The sequence below is a fragment of the Sesamum indicum genome, linkage group LG9, assembly GCF_026168435.1.
Source record: "Sesamum indicum cultivar Baizhima isolate 11 linkage group LG9, ASM2616843v1, whole genome shotgun sequence".
NCBI classification, from domain to species: Eukaryota; Viridiplantae; Streptophyta; class Magnoliopsida; order Lamiales; family Pedaliaceae; genus Sesamum; species Sesamum indicum.
Window position 1 is genome coordinate 308,107 of NC_142665.1, and position 12,053 is coordinate 320,159.

The window sequence follows — 12,053 nt, forward strand, 5'->3', positions numbered from 1 at the left end:
TACACTCGAATTAAAATGTATTAAATTTTATTTTGTTTACAATTAACTGATTTTTGCTCTTATTGAAATTGACATTTGAAAACATTGTGTTTGTGGAAATCGCGTGAAAATGTGCCTAGTAATTAAACAAAAAAAAAAAAAAGAAAATATTTTGAGTGGCACGACAAGTTTTTGGGCTTTCAAAAGCCCAAATAGGGAAGTTTGATCCAGTTAAGGCCCAAGTTTAAGCATGTTAGGATGAAAGAGACAGGTATAAGAAAGTGATGATTATGACAGAATTATGACACTGATTTTGGGCTGTGAAAAAGTAAAGGCTTTTTCCTTGATGAGGAAGACAAAGTTTATCAATTATGGGATTGCAGCAGGGGTAGAGATAATTAATGATCATATGGTTGCAATTTGGTGGCTTCATAGTCAAGCATCCTATGCACAAAAACATTTTAGTTTTTCTTGAAAGAAATTCTGCCATCATTGTCCCCCTAACATGCATGCCTTAATTCCCCACAAAAGTCAAAAAAGAAGATGAAGAAAAGGAAAACAATTAAGGATACTAATCACTGTGCCTGATTTGTTTGTTCTTCATCAGTAGTGTAAAAACAAGACATTGGAAGTTAATACATTCTGTGTGTTCTTGAAAGCATGCAGTAAAGTAGTTCATTTTTTCATCAGTTACCATACGTACTACTGTTAATACATGAAATGGAGAGCTATGGATCTTGAGTTTTCCAACTTAAGTCAAATGTCTTGACATGATGATATCCAACCATTTTCATGACTTTGTCTGAATTCAAAACACTAGACTTGCTAAATGTAAAGGTGGTTGTGTCTTATGGGGGTGGAGCAAGGTATGCATTTTTCAATATAAAAAACTATTTTACACCTAATTCTTGGAGTTCTGCATGATTTTATATTTCAGATTCACTCCTTCAAAACCAGATCATCAGGGAAAAAAAATTAATAATCATAGATATAGTAATGTAATTTTTCAAAATGGAGAAATTTTATTATAATAGGTGCATGGAGGTGGCCTCTCCCTCTCCAAAGTTAAGCAGCAACTGTTGCTAATGGTGCCGTTGTTTGATAAAAAGAACAACCCTCATCATCGCTCATGATTGCGGAAGCTCATTCTCGCACAGCATGCTAATGCAACGGTCAAAAGTTCACTTTTTTATAACTTTACTCAACAGCTTCAGCTCTCATTAGTCTGTTGTTGCTTCCTCTTTTTCCCTCCTGCAACTCTTTCTTTCTCCAATTGCTTTGGGTACTCTTGTTCTCCAGAAGAAGTGAGTGAAAGAAGTAGATCTTTTATGACAAGGCTTCCTTTTGATCATAAGTTTATTGGGGGTTTTCAATAATCCTTGCAACTAATTTCTCTTACAGTTTATGTCTCATGGAGCAGCATTACTTCAGTTTGTTCAGCTTGATGCTGTTTTCTGCACTGATTGGAGCCACTTTCAGCTACCAAGATGGTATGTTCCTATCCTCGATGTTTAATGTTATTTTATATTGTGATTAGCTATAAACAAATAGATAATGACAAAATGTTGAAACATGATAGACTAGTATGAGTACTTCCTGTCTATTCTAGTTCAGTTATCAGTGTCAGAAAATTAGCAAAATGTTTGATACTGTGTCTGTCTGAACCTACATTGTTTTATATGATTAGGCTTCTTGAGCTTAACATGCGGTGGAACGACAAGCTACGTGGATTCTTCTAACATTTCATGGACACCAGATGGATATTACGTTACCATTGGCAACATGACTACTGTTGTTTTTCCTGAGGGAACCTCATCAACCAGCCTCCCAGTCCGATTTTTCCCAGATTCTGCCGGCAGAAAGTGTTACAGGCTCCCAATACAAAACACCTCATCTTTAGTTCTTGTTAGGACTCGATTTGTGTACAAGAACTACGATGGGCTTGGAAAGCCCCCTGTTTTCTCTGTCTCTCTTGGGACACTTATGACAACTACGGTAAATCTTGCTCATACTGATCCCTGGATTGAAGAATTTATATGGCCAGCGAACAAGGATATTCTGCCGTTGTGTTTCCACTCGATTCCTAATGGTGGATTCCCCGTTGTTTCATCACTTGAACTCCGGCCTCTTCCTCCAGGAGCATATGTTAGTGCATTTGGAGATTCCAATGATAAGCTGCTCAGAAAGTCATACCGTATTAACTGTGGATACAATGATGGACCATTAAGGTAAGAAGCATCATTTTTCTATCCCTGTTTCTGATCATTGTTACGCTGTCTTGAGTAACATTGAGTAGTCTTTTTTTGCAATTTAAGGTACCCTTTGGATCCATACGATCGAATATGGGACGCTGATGAGGATTTCTCTCCTTACCATGTGTCTGCTGGTTTTGATGTTGAAAGCAACTTTAGTTTGTCAAACATTAAAGAGAGCCCTCCTGTTGCTGTTCTTCAGACTGCTCGAGTTTTAGCGAGATGGAACAATCTTGTATACAGGTTACCTCTAGATAATCAAGGAGACTACCATGTTGTGCTCTACTTTGCAGGAATTCTGCCCGTGTCCCCTTCATTTGATGTAATAATTAATGGAGAAGTCGTTCAATCAAACTACACGGTGATGCAGTGGGAGGCTAACAGTCTGTTCTTTACTGTAAAAGGAATCAGGACTTTGAACATCACCTTGAAGACAATCAGCTACTATCCTTTAGTGAATGCTCTTGAGGTTTATGAGATTCTTGATATTCCTTTGGAAGCTTCTTCAACTACAGGTCTTAAGATTACATTCTTGGATTCGTAATTCATAGTATTGAGTTTTGTTTCTTGATTTGTCTGGAGGAAATCTAAAGATTTTGATCGTCATCTGCAGTTTCAGCGCTTCAGGTTATACAACACTCAACCGGCCTGGATCTGGGGTGGCAAGACGACCCATGTTCGCCTAAACCGTGGAACCACATCGGGTGTGATGGAAATCTGGTCACTTCATTGTATGTTAAATGTCTTAGATGAGCATTTTTTGTTTCTTTCTTTCATCATTGTACATCAAGTGAACATTCTTTGATTGCCTGTAGGAAACTTTTTGATGTTGCGTTGAGGACAATTAGTCCTACATTTGGTGATCTGCTGGATCTTAAAGCACTGTAAGAAATTTTCTGATAAAAATGTTCAAGAATTTGATAGATTATGTTTGTGGAGTTTTGACTGAATCTTACCAGTTATTTCATGGGCGTCGTATTTGTAGAGACTTGCATAACACTTCGCTAGCTGGGGAAATACAGAACTTGGGTGGACTGCAGCATCTTGAGAAACTGTATTAGTTTACATCCTCCAAGAAATATTTCTTGAAAATTGTTGATCTCTTTGGTTTCCAGACATGAGACTGTAAATTCTTACAGTTCTTGTACCATTGCAGGAACTTGAGCTTCAATCAGATAACATCCTTTGGTTCTGAGTTGGAAGATTTGATCAACATTCAAGTCCTGTAAGTCTCATTAAAATCAAATTCAAGTGATGCAAACGGGGAGGAGAAATGCGTGAAAAGAATTAAAAAATTAAAATTGTGTTTTTTTTATGCAGAGACCTACATAATAATAGTTTGGAGGGAGCCGTACCAGAAAGTTTGGGAGAGCTAAGAGACCTTCATTTACTGTGAGTACAGAGCAATTTTATCAGCTAGAAGCCGGAATATTTGTTTACCAACGAAACATTAATCTGATTTTTCTTCTGTAAATTGAAGCAATCTGGAGAACAATAAGCTACAAGGGCCACTCCCACAATCGTTGAACCGTGAAAGCTTAGAAGTTAGGTAAGAAAATCAAGAAATCATCGTTCTTTCTGTTTCTGATAATATCTGCTTTTCTCAACATCAGTCTTTTCTTTGTGTGTGTGTTTTTTCATTTTCAGGACATCAGGGAATTTGTGTCTTTCCTTCTCACTAACATGTAATGGCCTTTCTCGGAATCCTTCACTTGAGACTCCACAGGTCACTATATTTACCCCAAGAAAGCGCAAAAACCATAGCCATTTAGCAATTCTACTCGGAGCAGTTGGAGGAGCTGTTCTTGCCCTTTTCGTTATTTCCTTCTCAGCCCTCTTATACTTGAAGAGAAAGAGAGCTGAAAAAACCTACACACAGAGTAAGACAACCTTCATAGTAAACGAACATAGAGTGCTCCAATCAAATTGTTGATGAAGTGCATTCTTTTGTTGTCTTTTAGGACATGCAATAGATATGCAAAGCTGGAACTCCGCAAGAGTCTTCACCTACAAAGAGATAAAAGCGACCACAAACAACTTCAAAGAGGCCATTGGTCGTGGCAGTTTCGGTTGTGTATACATTGGCAAGCTCCCAGGTGGCAAATTAGTAGCTGTTAAAGTCCGGTTTGATAAAACTCAGCTGGGGGCCGATTCTTTCATCAACGAGGTCTAAACAGAACAAAATAAATACTTTGTTTCCTCAACATAATTTCTATGTTGACACCTCCTGATCATCATCATTTCCTGGATTATTTTCAGGTCTCTCTTTTATCACAGATTCGACACCAGAATCTTGTGTCGTTGGAAGGGTTCTGTTGCGAGTCAAAGCAGCAGATTCTTGTTTATGAATACTTACCGGGAGGATCATTGGCTGATAACCTTTATGGTATGTTACTCTGGTTTTTGATTCACCCGTAACAATGACCATTCTGACTTTCTTGAATGTAACAGGTGCAAATAGCAAGAAACTGACACTGAGTTGGGTTCGGAGACTGAAAATTGCTGTTGATGCTGCAAAAGGTGAATATACTTACTTAGCATTATAAGTTGAATGAACTAATTAGACACAAAGATATTATGAGCCTGGACGGCCTAAAAATGTGTTGCTTTGGAATAGGCTTGGACTACCTGCACAATGGAAATGATCTACGTATAATCCACCGGGACGTGAAGAGCAGCAACATTCTTTTGGACATGGAGATGAATGCTAAAGTGTCCGACTTTGGCCTCTCTAAGCAAGTCACTCAATCTGATGCATCTCATGTCACCACAGTAGTCAAAGGCACTGCAGGCTATCTTGATCCTGAGTAAGTTATCCAAACTCCTTGGATGCCCTGAGTTTTGGATATATTACGAAACCAGCCTTTCAAATTCATAAAATTACTGTGCCAACCCATGTAGTCATATTTTATGTTTCAGATCTCCTCCTAGTTATTTGGTCTTTAGTGAGAATGCGTTAAGGGTTCTCTTACAATATGCCCTTACTTTCAGGGGTGTCACTGTAATTACTTATATAAAATTGCGATATTCTTGTCCGGTGGAATCCTGAAAAAATTTATTGAAAATGTATGTTCCAGGTATTATTCCACTCAACAGTTAACAGAGAAAAGTGATGTCTATAGTTTCGGGGTTGTGCTTCTGGAGCTGATATGTGGCCGAGAACCGCTCACTCACACCGGCACTCCTGATTCCTTCAATTTGGTTTTATGGGTAAGTAAACTAATCAGTTTCACCTATCGCTAAATGTTCTCAGCCAAAATTGCATCTTCAGGAGATAGCATTTAGAGGGAACATTCCGACTTCTCAATCATCTTGTCGGTTTTTATCTTTGCAATTACATTGACACCCTTGAGGTCTGGGAATATTACAAAAGAACCCCTCAATTTTGGAAAATTGCTCTAATAGTCATGCTGCAATACTGTGCTGTAAAATATGACTACTGGTGGTGAGTGTAATTCTAAGCTAAGAGGTCTTTTTGTAATGTGCCTACAGCTCAAAGTGCCAATGTAACTTTTTCCCAACTTTTTGTTGAAGTGAGAAACATAAAGGGCTCTCTTAAATTTCTACATACAGTGTACCTCTTAGGTTGTAAAGGAAGTTAAGTTACTGATGAGTTCTTCGCAAAATCTCCAGGCTAAGCCATACTTGCAGGCTAATGCATTTGAGATTGTGGATGAGAACATAAAGGGAAGTTTCGACGCAGAAAGCATGAGAAGGGCTGCCCTGATTGCTTGCAGAGCAGTCGAAAGAGATGCAATGCGCAGACCAACTATTTCAGAAGTGCTGGCTGAGCTCAAAGAGGCTTACAGTCTCCAGATCGCCTATCTTGCATCTTCTGGACTTGTAAATTAATATGTATGCATTAGTATTCTTTATGCATGAGAGCATTTATCATAATATTTTGTGCCGCATACTTTGCCTCAATTGAGAGAAAGAGGAGAGAGGAGGCATAGTCTATACTCTATACCATGAGAGAGTTGGATCTTGGCAGGCTGAGATAATGGCTTAAGTTATGTGAAAATGGAAGTTGGGTTCGGCTTGCTGCCTTAGAGCTAAAGCAAGCACTTCTCCACTTACCAGGTCAGGAACTGTTGAATATATATATATGTCATATTGTATCTTTATTCTGCTTTTACAAATGTTTTTGCTGTTAGAATTAAGGAACAGAAAAGCTGCCGTTTAATAGTGCACAGAAATACAGAAGCAAATTCATTGGTAACACTCCTCCAGGCATAAATTCATACTTTTTTTCTTTAGGTTCTTGACAAGAATTCTTCAATGACTGCAGTCGTCTTGTTAGAGGAGTATAACAACGACCACCCTTAGAACAAGAATTATAAAACAAAAAGGCAAGGACAAGTCCACATTTAAATTGATTGTCTTCTATTATAATGTTGATTGTCAAATATGGTACAACAAGAATCATGCTACAAGAACAGTCTTCTATAAGCTAATAAGTTACCTATAACAAACTTCGAGCTACAACAATCTCATGGAGAATAGCTGAACAAGTGATTGAGAAAATCTTCCAGATTCTATTATAACACCTTCCACAAGCATGGTTTGAAAGCATACCGTGTGATCCAGGAATTTGTGTATTGAGCAAAAATGAGCAGAGTTAGCTGGAGTAGCGGCGTCGCAAATAGAGGAATGCTGCTGTCAGGGCAGCCACAGCATATGGAAACACGGTCCAAATTCCCTGTAAAGCAACAACTATTAGATTCCACATGGACAATATGAATTTATTCATGGCAAAAGATGGACGCACCACTACAGTGGCAACAGTTGCAAGGGCAAAGACTGGACGTTCTCTCAGCAAGAATCCAATTGCCAACTGCAAAAGGAAAAATAAAATATAAACATAGATAAAAATGGTAATAGCTTCCACTAAATGCAACATTCAAGTATTGATAGCAGCAATATATTGGGAAGACCATGTTTTGGGTGTAAAGAAAGAAGTAGAAATGAGAATAGATGGCTTAGTGGTGATAAGCGATAGTAGCCAATTTTTTCATTGACCTAGTCCATTAGACTCAAGAGCATGCACCTATTTAACTAGTCTGATCAAGGGTCAAGAGAGAGATGGTGTGTTATCAAGCAAAGTTTACAATACCTGTAATGGTAGAGTGACCAGTCCTCCACAGCATACACCAGCAAAGAAACACTCTGGTGATATGTTCTGTGATCAGATTGAGGGAAAGGAATAAGTTCTTGAGTGAAGGCTAGATTTGCCTTGCTATATAGACATGTTTCATGAGGATTCGGAAGAGAAGAAAAGGAAAGGCTGCATTCAACTAATTACACAAGTTAACTGTAAATACATTCATGTAAACCAGAGAGCAAGAACTCAAAATGCAGCAGAAGTGGGTTGGAGAACTTTAAACAGGAGAAATGAGAGAGCAATTATTTATGTGGATATGATGACTGACCATTGCCCCAGCAAGAAAAGCAGTAGGATTTCTTACTCCAAGAGAAAATCGTTCCACTGCATGCATGAATAGCAAATAAAACATGAGAATTACAAGAACGAAGATGACTTGCATAAAAGAATGTGATATAGAATCAGTCAGCGTGAACCTTGCAGGCTGCATCAGGAAAGGAAATAAAAGAAAGTTTTGATTAAGAAAAGTAGTAACGAGCAAAACAATACTGATCCACTTTTTGGCAATTAGATATTATTGCTAGATTTTCAGGCATACAAGGATAAAAACTGGAAGTACTTTATCTACATCAATAGTGGTCCAAGAGAACATGCAGGAATTAACAGTTCAGTTGAACTCACCGAAACCAATAAGATTTCCATATCTTTGCACAGTGCGTGTAATGTCCATAGCTTTTTCTTTGCCAACCCCTAACTACAGTTCATGAACAGTCATATCACAGACAGAGAATAGTTTGTGCTGTAACTTATTTTTTTCTGTACAAACCTTTGACCAAATATCATTAGATGCCCCAGATTGTTTGAAAAACTTCCCAAGGTAAAATGGTATCATATCACTGATACAAACTCCCCTGAAAAATGTACACATCATGTAAGCTGGAATAGGTACAAATTAAAGATGTTAAAAATGCATAAACTTCAGGGTGGCATGATGGTGAGTAAAGAATACGAATCTTAATAATATTTTTCTAAAAAGATGTTCTGGTAGAAAAGATAAGGTCAAACAGATTGAACAAGGTAGCATGGAACATATAAGCCAATTAAGTAACAGCAAAAACAAACAAATAAACAAAACACTAACCAGTACACCCACACAACAGTGGAAATCATGTATGGAGCATTTCTTGAAAATGAATCAACTAAAGATTGCCATGTCCCGTCCATAGAAAGTAATCGTGCCAAGGAGATGCCAACCTACATTATTTTAAATGACCTGATAAAATGGAAGAAGACTGAAATAAATACAGAGATGCAAGAGCATAGAAGTGTATGAAACTGAGATACCAACAGAAAGGACAGACCCATATATTCAAAGCCTCTTCACTAATAAAAAGTCCACATCCTGCAGCCATCAACAGCCAAAAGTATATCCATCTGTAACCAGGAAGGGACTGAAGCTTTAAAATATTTTCTCAGTGAGGTAGAAACTTAATGATGGATGGATGGTTACTTTTGTTTATGAAATGGACTGTAAGAGGTCATAGAATGAAAGAGAAGATATAATGCTTAAAAAGAATCAAGAGCTAAATATATCATATGTAAACTGTCTAAAGCTCAAGGTGCAACATGAAAAGTATGAAAAAAGTGGGAGCAGCACCATATAGAAGCATACCCAGGGGCATATTCAGGAAGCACAACTCTATATCCAAAAGCCCGGAAGCTAAAAGCACCAGTAGGCGCAGCCAAAGTGGAAGAGGACGAGCCATCTAGCAAAAATTGAATTCCATGTGATGTCCCCTGACTTGGTGACTTTATACCAACTGATACCAATGTAATCGCAGCAGCTATTCCCAGAAGTATTCCTAATTTTGACAGAAATGCACTTTCACTATCAGCAGTTTTGTTTTCTAAACTTCCTATAGCAATATCAGAAGCTGTATTTTGATCCTCTGGCATAACTTCTGGTTTGACATTGTCAGAGCTCTGTACACCATCCTGCGGAAAGCTTTTGATCCTGCATTGGCAAGGAATAATAAAAAGAAGAACCTTTTGGCGACAACATGAACCTGGGATAATAAAAGCACCAAAATGGGTGATTTGTGGTGATTAATTGTAAGCCAAACAATTGAAATCCATGATCAAGACGACATATTTCATCATGGACTCTGAAATATTAGAAAAACCAATGACCTTGCGGCTTGCACAACTAGTTCTGTTGTAACTGAGAAATCTATCAACCAAAATTGACTACTTCTTGTCTATTTGGTGGGATCAACAAACAAACATTGTGCATTGAACAGCAAAATATAGTTATATTTTTTGAATGCAAAGAATGACTGCTGCCTGGTGACTATTAGATGTCAAGGCACTAATACAGTACTCCAAGTGAACACATTCAGTAGCCATTTCTTTTCACAAATTAAGTTCAGACCCTCCATGATGCACTTCTACGCGTTCTTGTTTCAGCCATTTTATTCCAATGTATTCCTAAAAGTAATTCTGAAAACATGACAACTTCACAATTAAATCCAATTTTACCTCCATTATAGCACTGTTACTGCAATTAAAAAGGATCTGAACAGAACTCCTGCTTCACCTACCATGAATTATTGTATTGGTAACAAATGTGATCGAACAGTAACAACTTGAAAAACTATTGGCTGAAGACATGAGTAAATTGACCAACTTTCTGGTTGGTGAGAGGAATTAACAGAAACCTCTTTTTGGAAACCAGAAGACTGCCATGCTGATAAGGGGGAGATGAGATTCTTTGAAAACATCCTCCAACTTATGATGCAGCGACCATAAAAGGATATGTTTCAGCCGAAATTCATGGCAGCTGCTCGGTAGCGAGAAGAAGGATTGCAGGAGGGTGTCACTGTATCAGATGCCTTGCATCAACCAGAATGCCGGATTGATTGGAACTTGGAAGCATCACTAATGCTGTTACTATATTCAATTTCACCCATTTCCTCCACGTAAATATATTTTATTTCCTAAATTTCAGGCAAGTTGCATACATACAGCTAGAGTTGCGAGCAGAAGGCAGTTTCTACTAATTCAATTCCTCGATATTTCATACCACAGACGATGTAAATATATGAACATTAAAGTTTCTCTTAAACATACTAAAATCTCCATCCCACCATTCAAGCATGATAAATATCCCCCACCATCCAAATACCAACACATTAAAAAAAAGAAATTACTAAAAGTAGCAAAAAGTTTATAGTATTTCGCATTATGATGACTTAGAGGCAGCAGTAAGACTAGGAATGACAGAGATTTGCACAGAGAAAGATAAACAAATCACGCGGAAGAGGAAAACAAAACATAGTCTCTCACATGAGAAGGAAAAGCCATACCGGGAGTTGGATGATTTGAATAAAAGTTTGGCATTTCCGGAGAAAGGTCTAGCAGGGAAAACGGAAGTGGTGAAATGCAGGTGGCGGTGGTTGGAGGGGCGAGACGGCGGGGGGATAGCGAGAATCGAGAGCCCATTAGAGAGAAGCGCCATGAATGGGAGTGTGATTACAGTTTGGGTGGTCCACTCTAGTCTAGCGGTGGAAGTTTAGAAGAGCAGAAGAGGTGGGTGGGGCCCAAATCCAGGGGAGATGGGGCAAGTGGTTGGGCGGAGCGAATGGAGTGGGAGTGGGGGGGATATTCGGGTTTTAGTCGTTTGAGTTTACTTGTGCAGTAATATTTCGCATTGAGTCCAACATTTGTGGAATTATTACAAACGTACCACCATATGTTTTAGAAACTTCAATTTCAATCCTTTATACAAATTCATATTTACTTAACGGAAATAAATATTTCAACTATCCACAACTTTCAATATCTTTATATTACCTCTTAAGTGATTATTTTTATACATTGAAAATCACATTTATCTCCGTTTAGTTTGCAAATAATTATTGATTGGATTGAGACAAGGAATGGAAGATTCCAAGAACAAATGGTTGCTTCGTGTATTGTACCTCACTTTGAGGCGCATGTTTCGCGCAATGCCAAATTGCCAATGCTAGACAACAAATTTCCCACTTCAATTATATCCTAATCCCCATAATGTTATGCTTCTACAATCTTTTTCTTTTTTGTTGTTGGTATGTTTGCCCACTCTCATATTACAAAATATCATCCCCAATTATATATGGTTTGACCTTTGTCTTATCACCTAAATCCACACACATGTAATAATTAGTGATAAGTTTTATAGTCAAAAAAATAAATTTAGAATGATTTTTTGGACCACCTTCAAATTAATCAATCAAGTTAAAGATATTATTATCATCAAATTTACTGACATATTTTAATATCATTCACTTAGTGACTACCCAACTAGTGTTGGTACTTGAAAATGCATCTGTAATAATTACATTATGGATAGTTATCACTCCATATAAATAAAAATAACAATACACATTATTATATTGTGATTTATTAATATACATTAAGTATCTTTCAAAATTTAAAGTAAATATATTATTCCATAGCCAATCAATCAAATAAACATTCAATGACATCACTTCCACATTATGACTAAATTAAAAAAAAAGTAGATAACAAGTTGTTATCACCCACCAAAAATCCCAATTTAAAATTTACTATGTCAAACTTTATATTTCCCTTTTTTATTAGAAAAAGAGAATATATAATAAATATAGTAATGATTTGTTTAGGGCAATTCTTCTGTACGTTATGATAAAAAACACTATTCA

General features: G+C 37.4%; 2 protein-coding genes across 4 annotated transcripts; one reads left to right on the forward strand and one right to left on the reverse strand.

Moving 5' to 3' along the window:
- The first annotated feature begins 1,139 nt into the window (after nucleotides 1–1,139).
- Nucleotides 1,140–6,370, forward strand: LOC105170155 (Leucine-rich repeat protein kinase family protein). 2 transcript variants are annotated; one of them, XM_011090794.3, is made up of 17 exons: nucleotides 1,140–1,283; nucleotides 1,381–1,469; nucleotides 1,667–2,207; nucleotides 2,295–2,746; nucleotides 2,845–2,962; nucleotides 3,047–3,115; nucleotides 3,217–3,285; nucleotides 3,388–3,456; nucleotides 3,552–3,623; nucleotides 3,712–3,780; nucleotides 3,879–4,111; nucleotides 4,193–4,398; nucleotides 4,491–4,617; nucleotides 4,683–4,751; nucleotides 4,849–5,038; nucleotides 5,309–5,441; nucleotides 5,865–6,370. In XM_011090794.3, the coding sequence occupies exons 2-17, from the start codon at nucleotides 1,391–1,393 to the stop codon at nucleotides 6,081–6,083; spliced, it is 2,715 nt and encodes a 904-aa protein (XP_011089096.2). In that variant the 5' UTR covers nucleotides 1,140–1,283; nucleotides 1,381–1,390; the 3' UTR covers nucleotides 6,084–6,370. The 2 variants fall into 2 exon arrangements, with proteins under 2 accessions (XP_011089096.2, XP_011089095.2); XM_011090793.3 differs by having other exon boundaries at nucleotides 1,197–1,469.
- On the reverse strand, nucleotides 3,249–10,984 carry LOC105170157 (uncharacterized). 2 transcript variants are annotated; one of them, XR_016067295.1, is made up of 13 exons: nucleotides 10,698–10,984; nucleotides 9,005–9,346; nucleotides 8,694–8,766; nucleotides 8,474–8,586; nucleotides 8,159–8,243; nucleotides 8,014–8,086; nucleotides 7,661–7,716; nucleotides 7,345–7,410; nucleotides 7,000–7,065; nucleotides 6,807–6,930; nucleotides 4,860–5,065; nucleotides 3,587–4,742; nucleotides 3,249–3,454 (listed from the first exon to the last, which is right to left on the reverse strand). XR_016067295.1 is itself a non-coding variant. In XM_011090795.3 (10 exons), exons 1-10 carry the CDS (start codon nucleotides 10,847–10,849, stop codon nucleotides 6,850–6,852), a joined length of 1,107 nt encoding a protein of 368 aa, XP_011089097.1. In that variant the 5' UTR covers nucleotides 10,850–10,983; the 3' UTR covers nucleotides 6,598–6,849. The 2 variants fall into 2 exon arrangements, 1 of the variants encoding a protein (XP_011089097.1); XM_011090795.3 differs by lacking the exons at nucleotides 3,249–3,454; nucleotides 3,587–4,742; nucleotides 4,860–5,065 and having other exon boundaries at nucleotides 6,598–6,930; nucleotides 10,698–10,983.
- Between the last annotated feature and the right edge of the window lie 1,069 nt (nucleotides 10,985–12,053).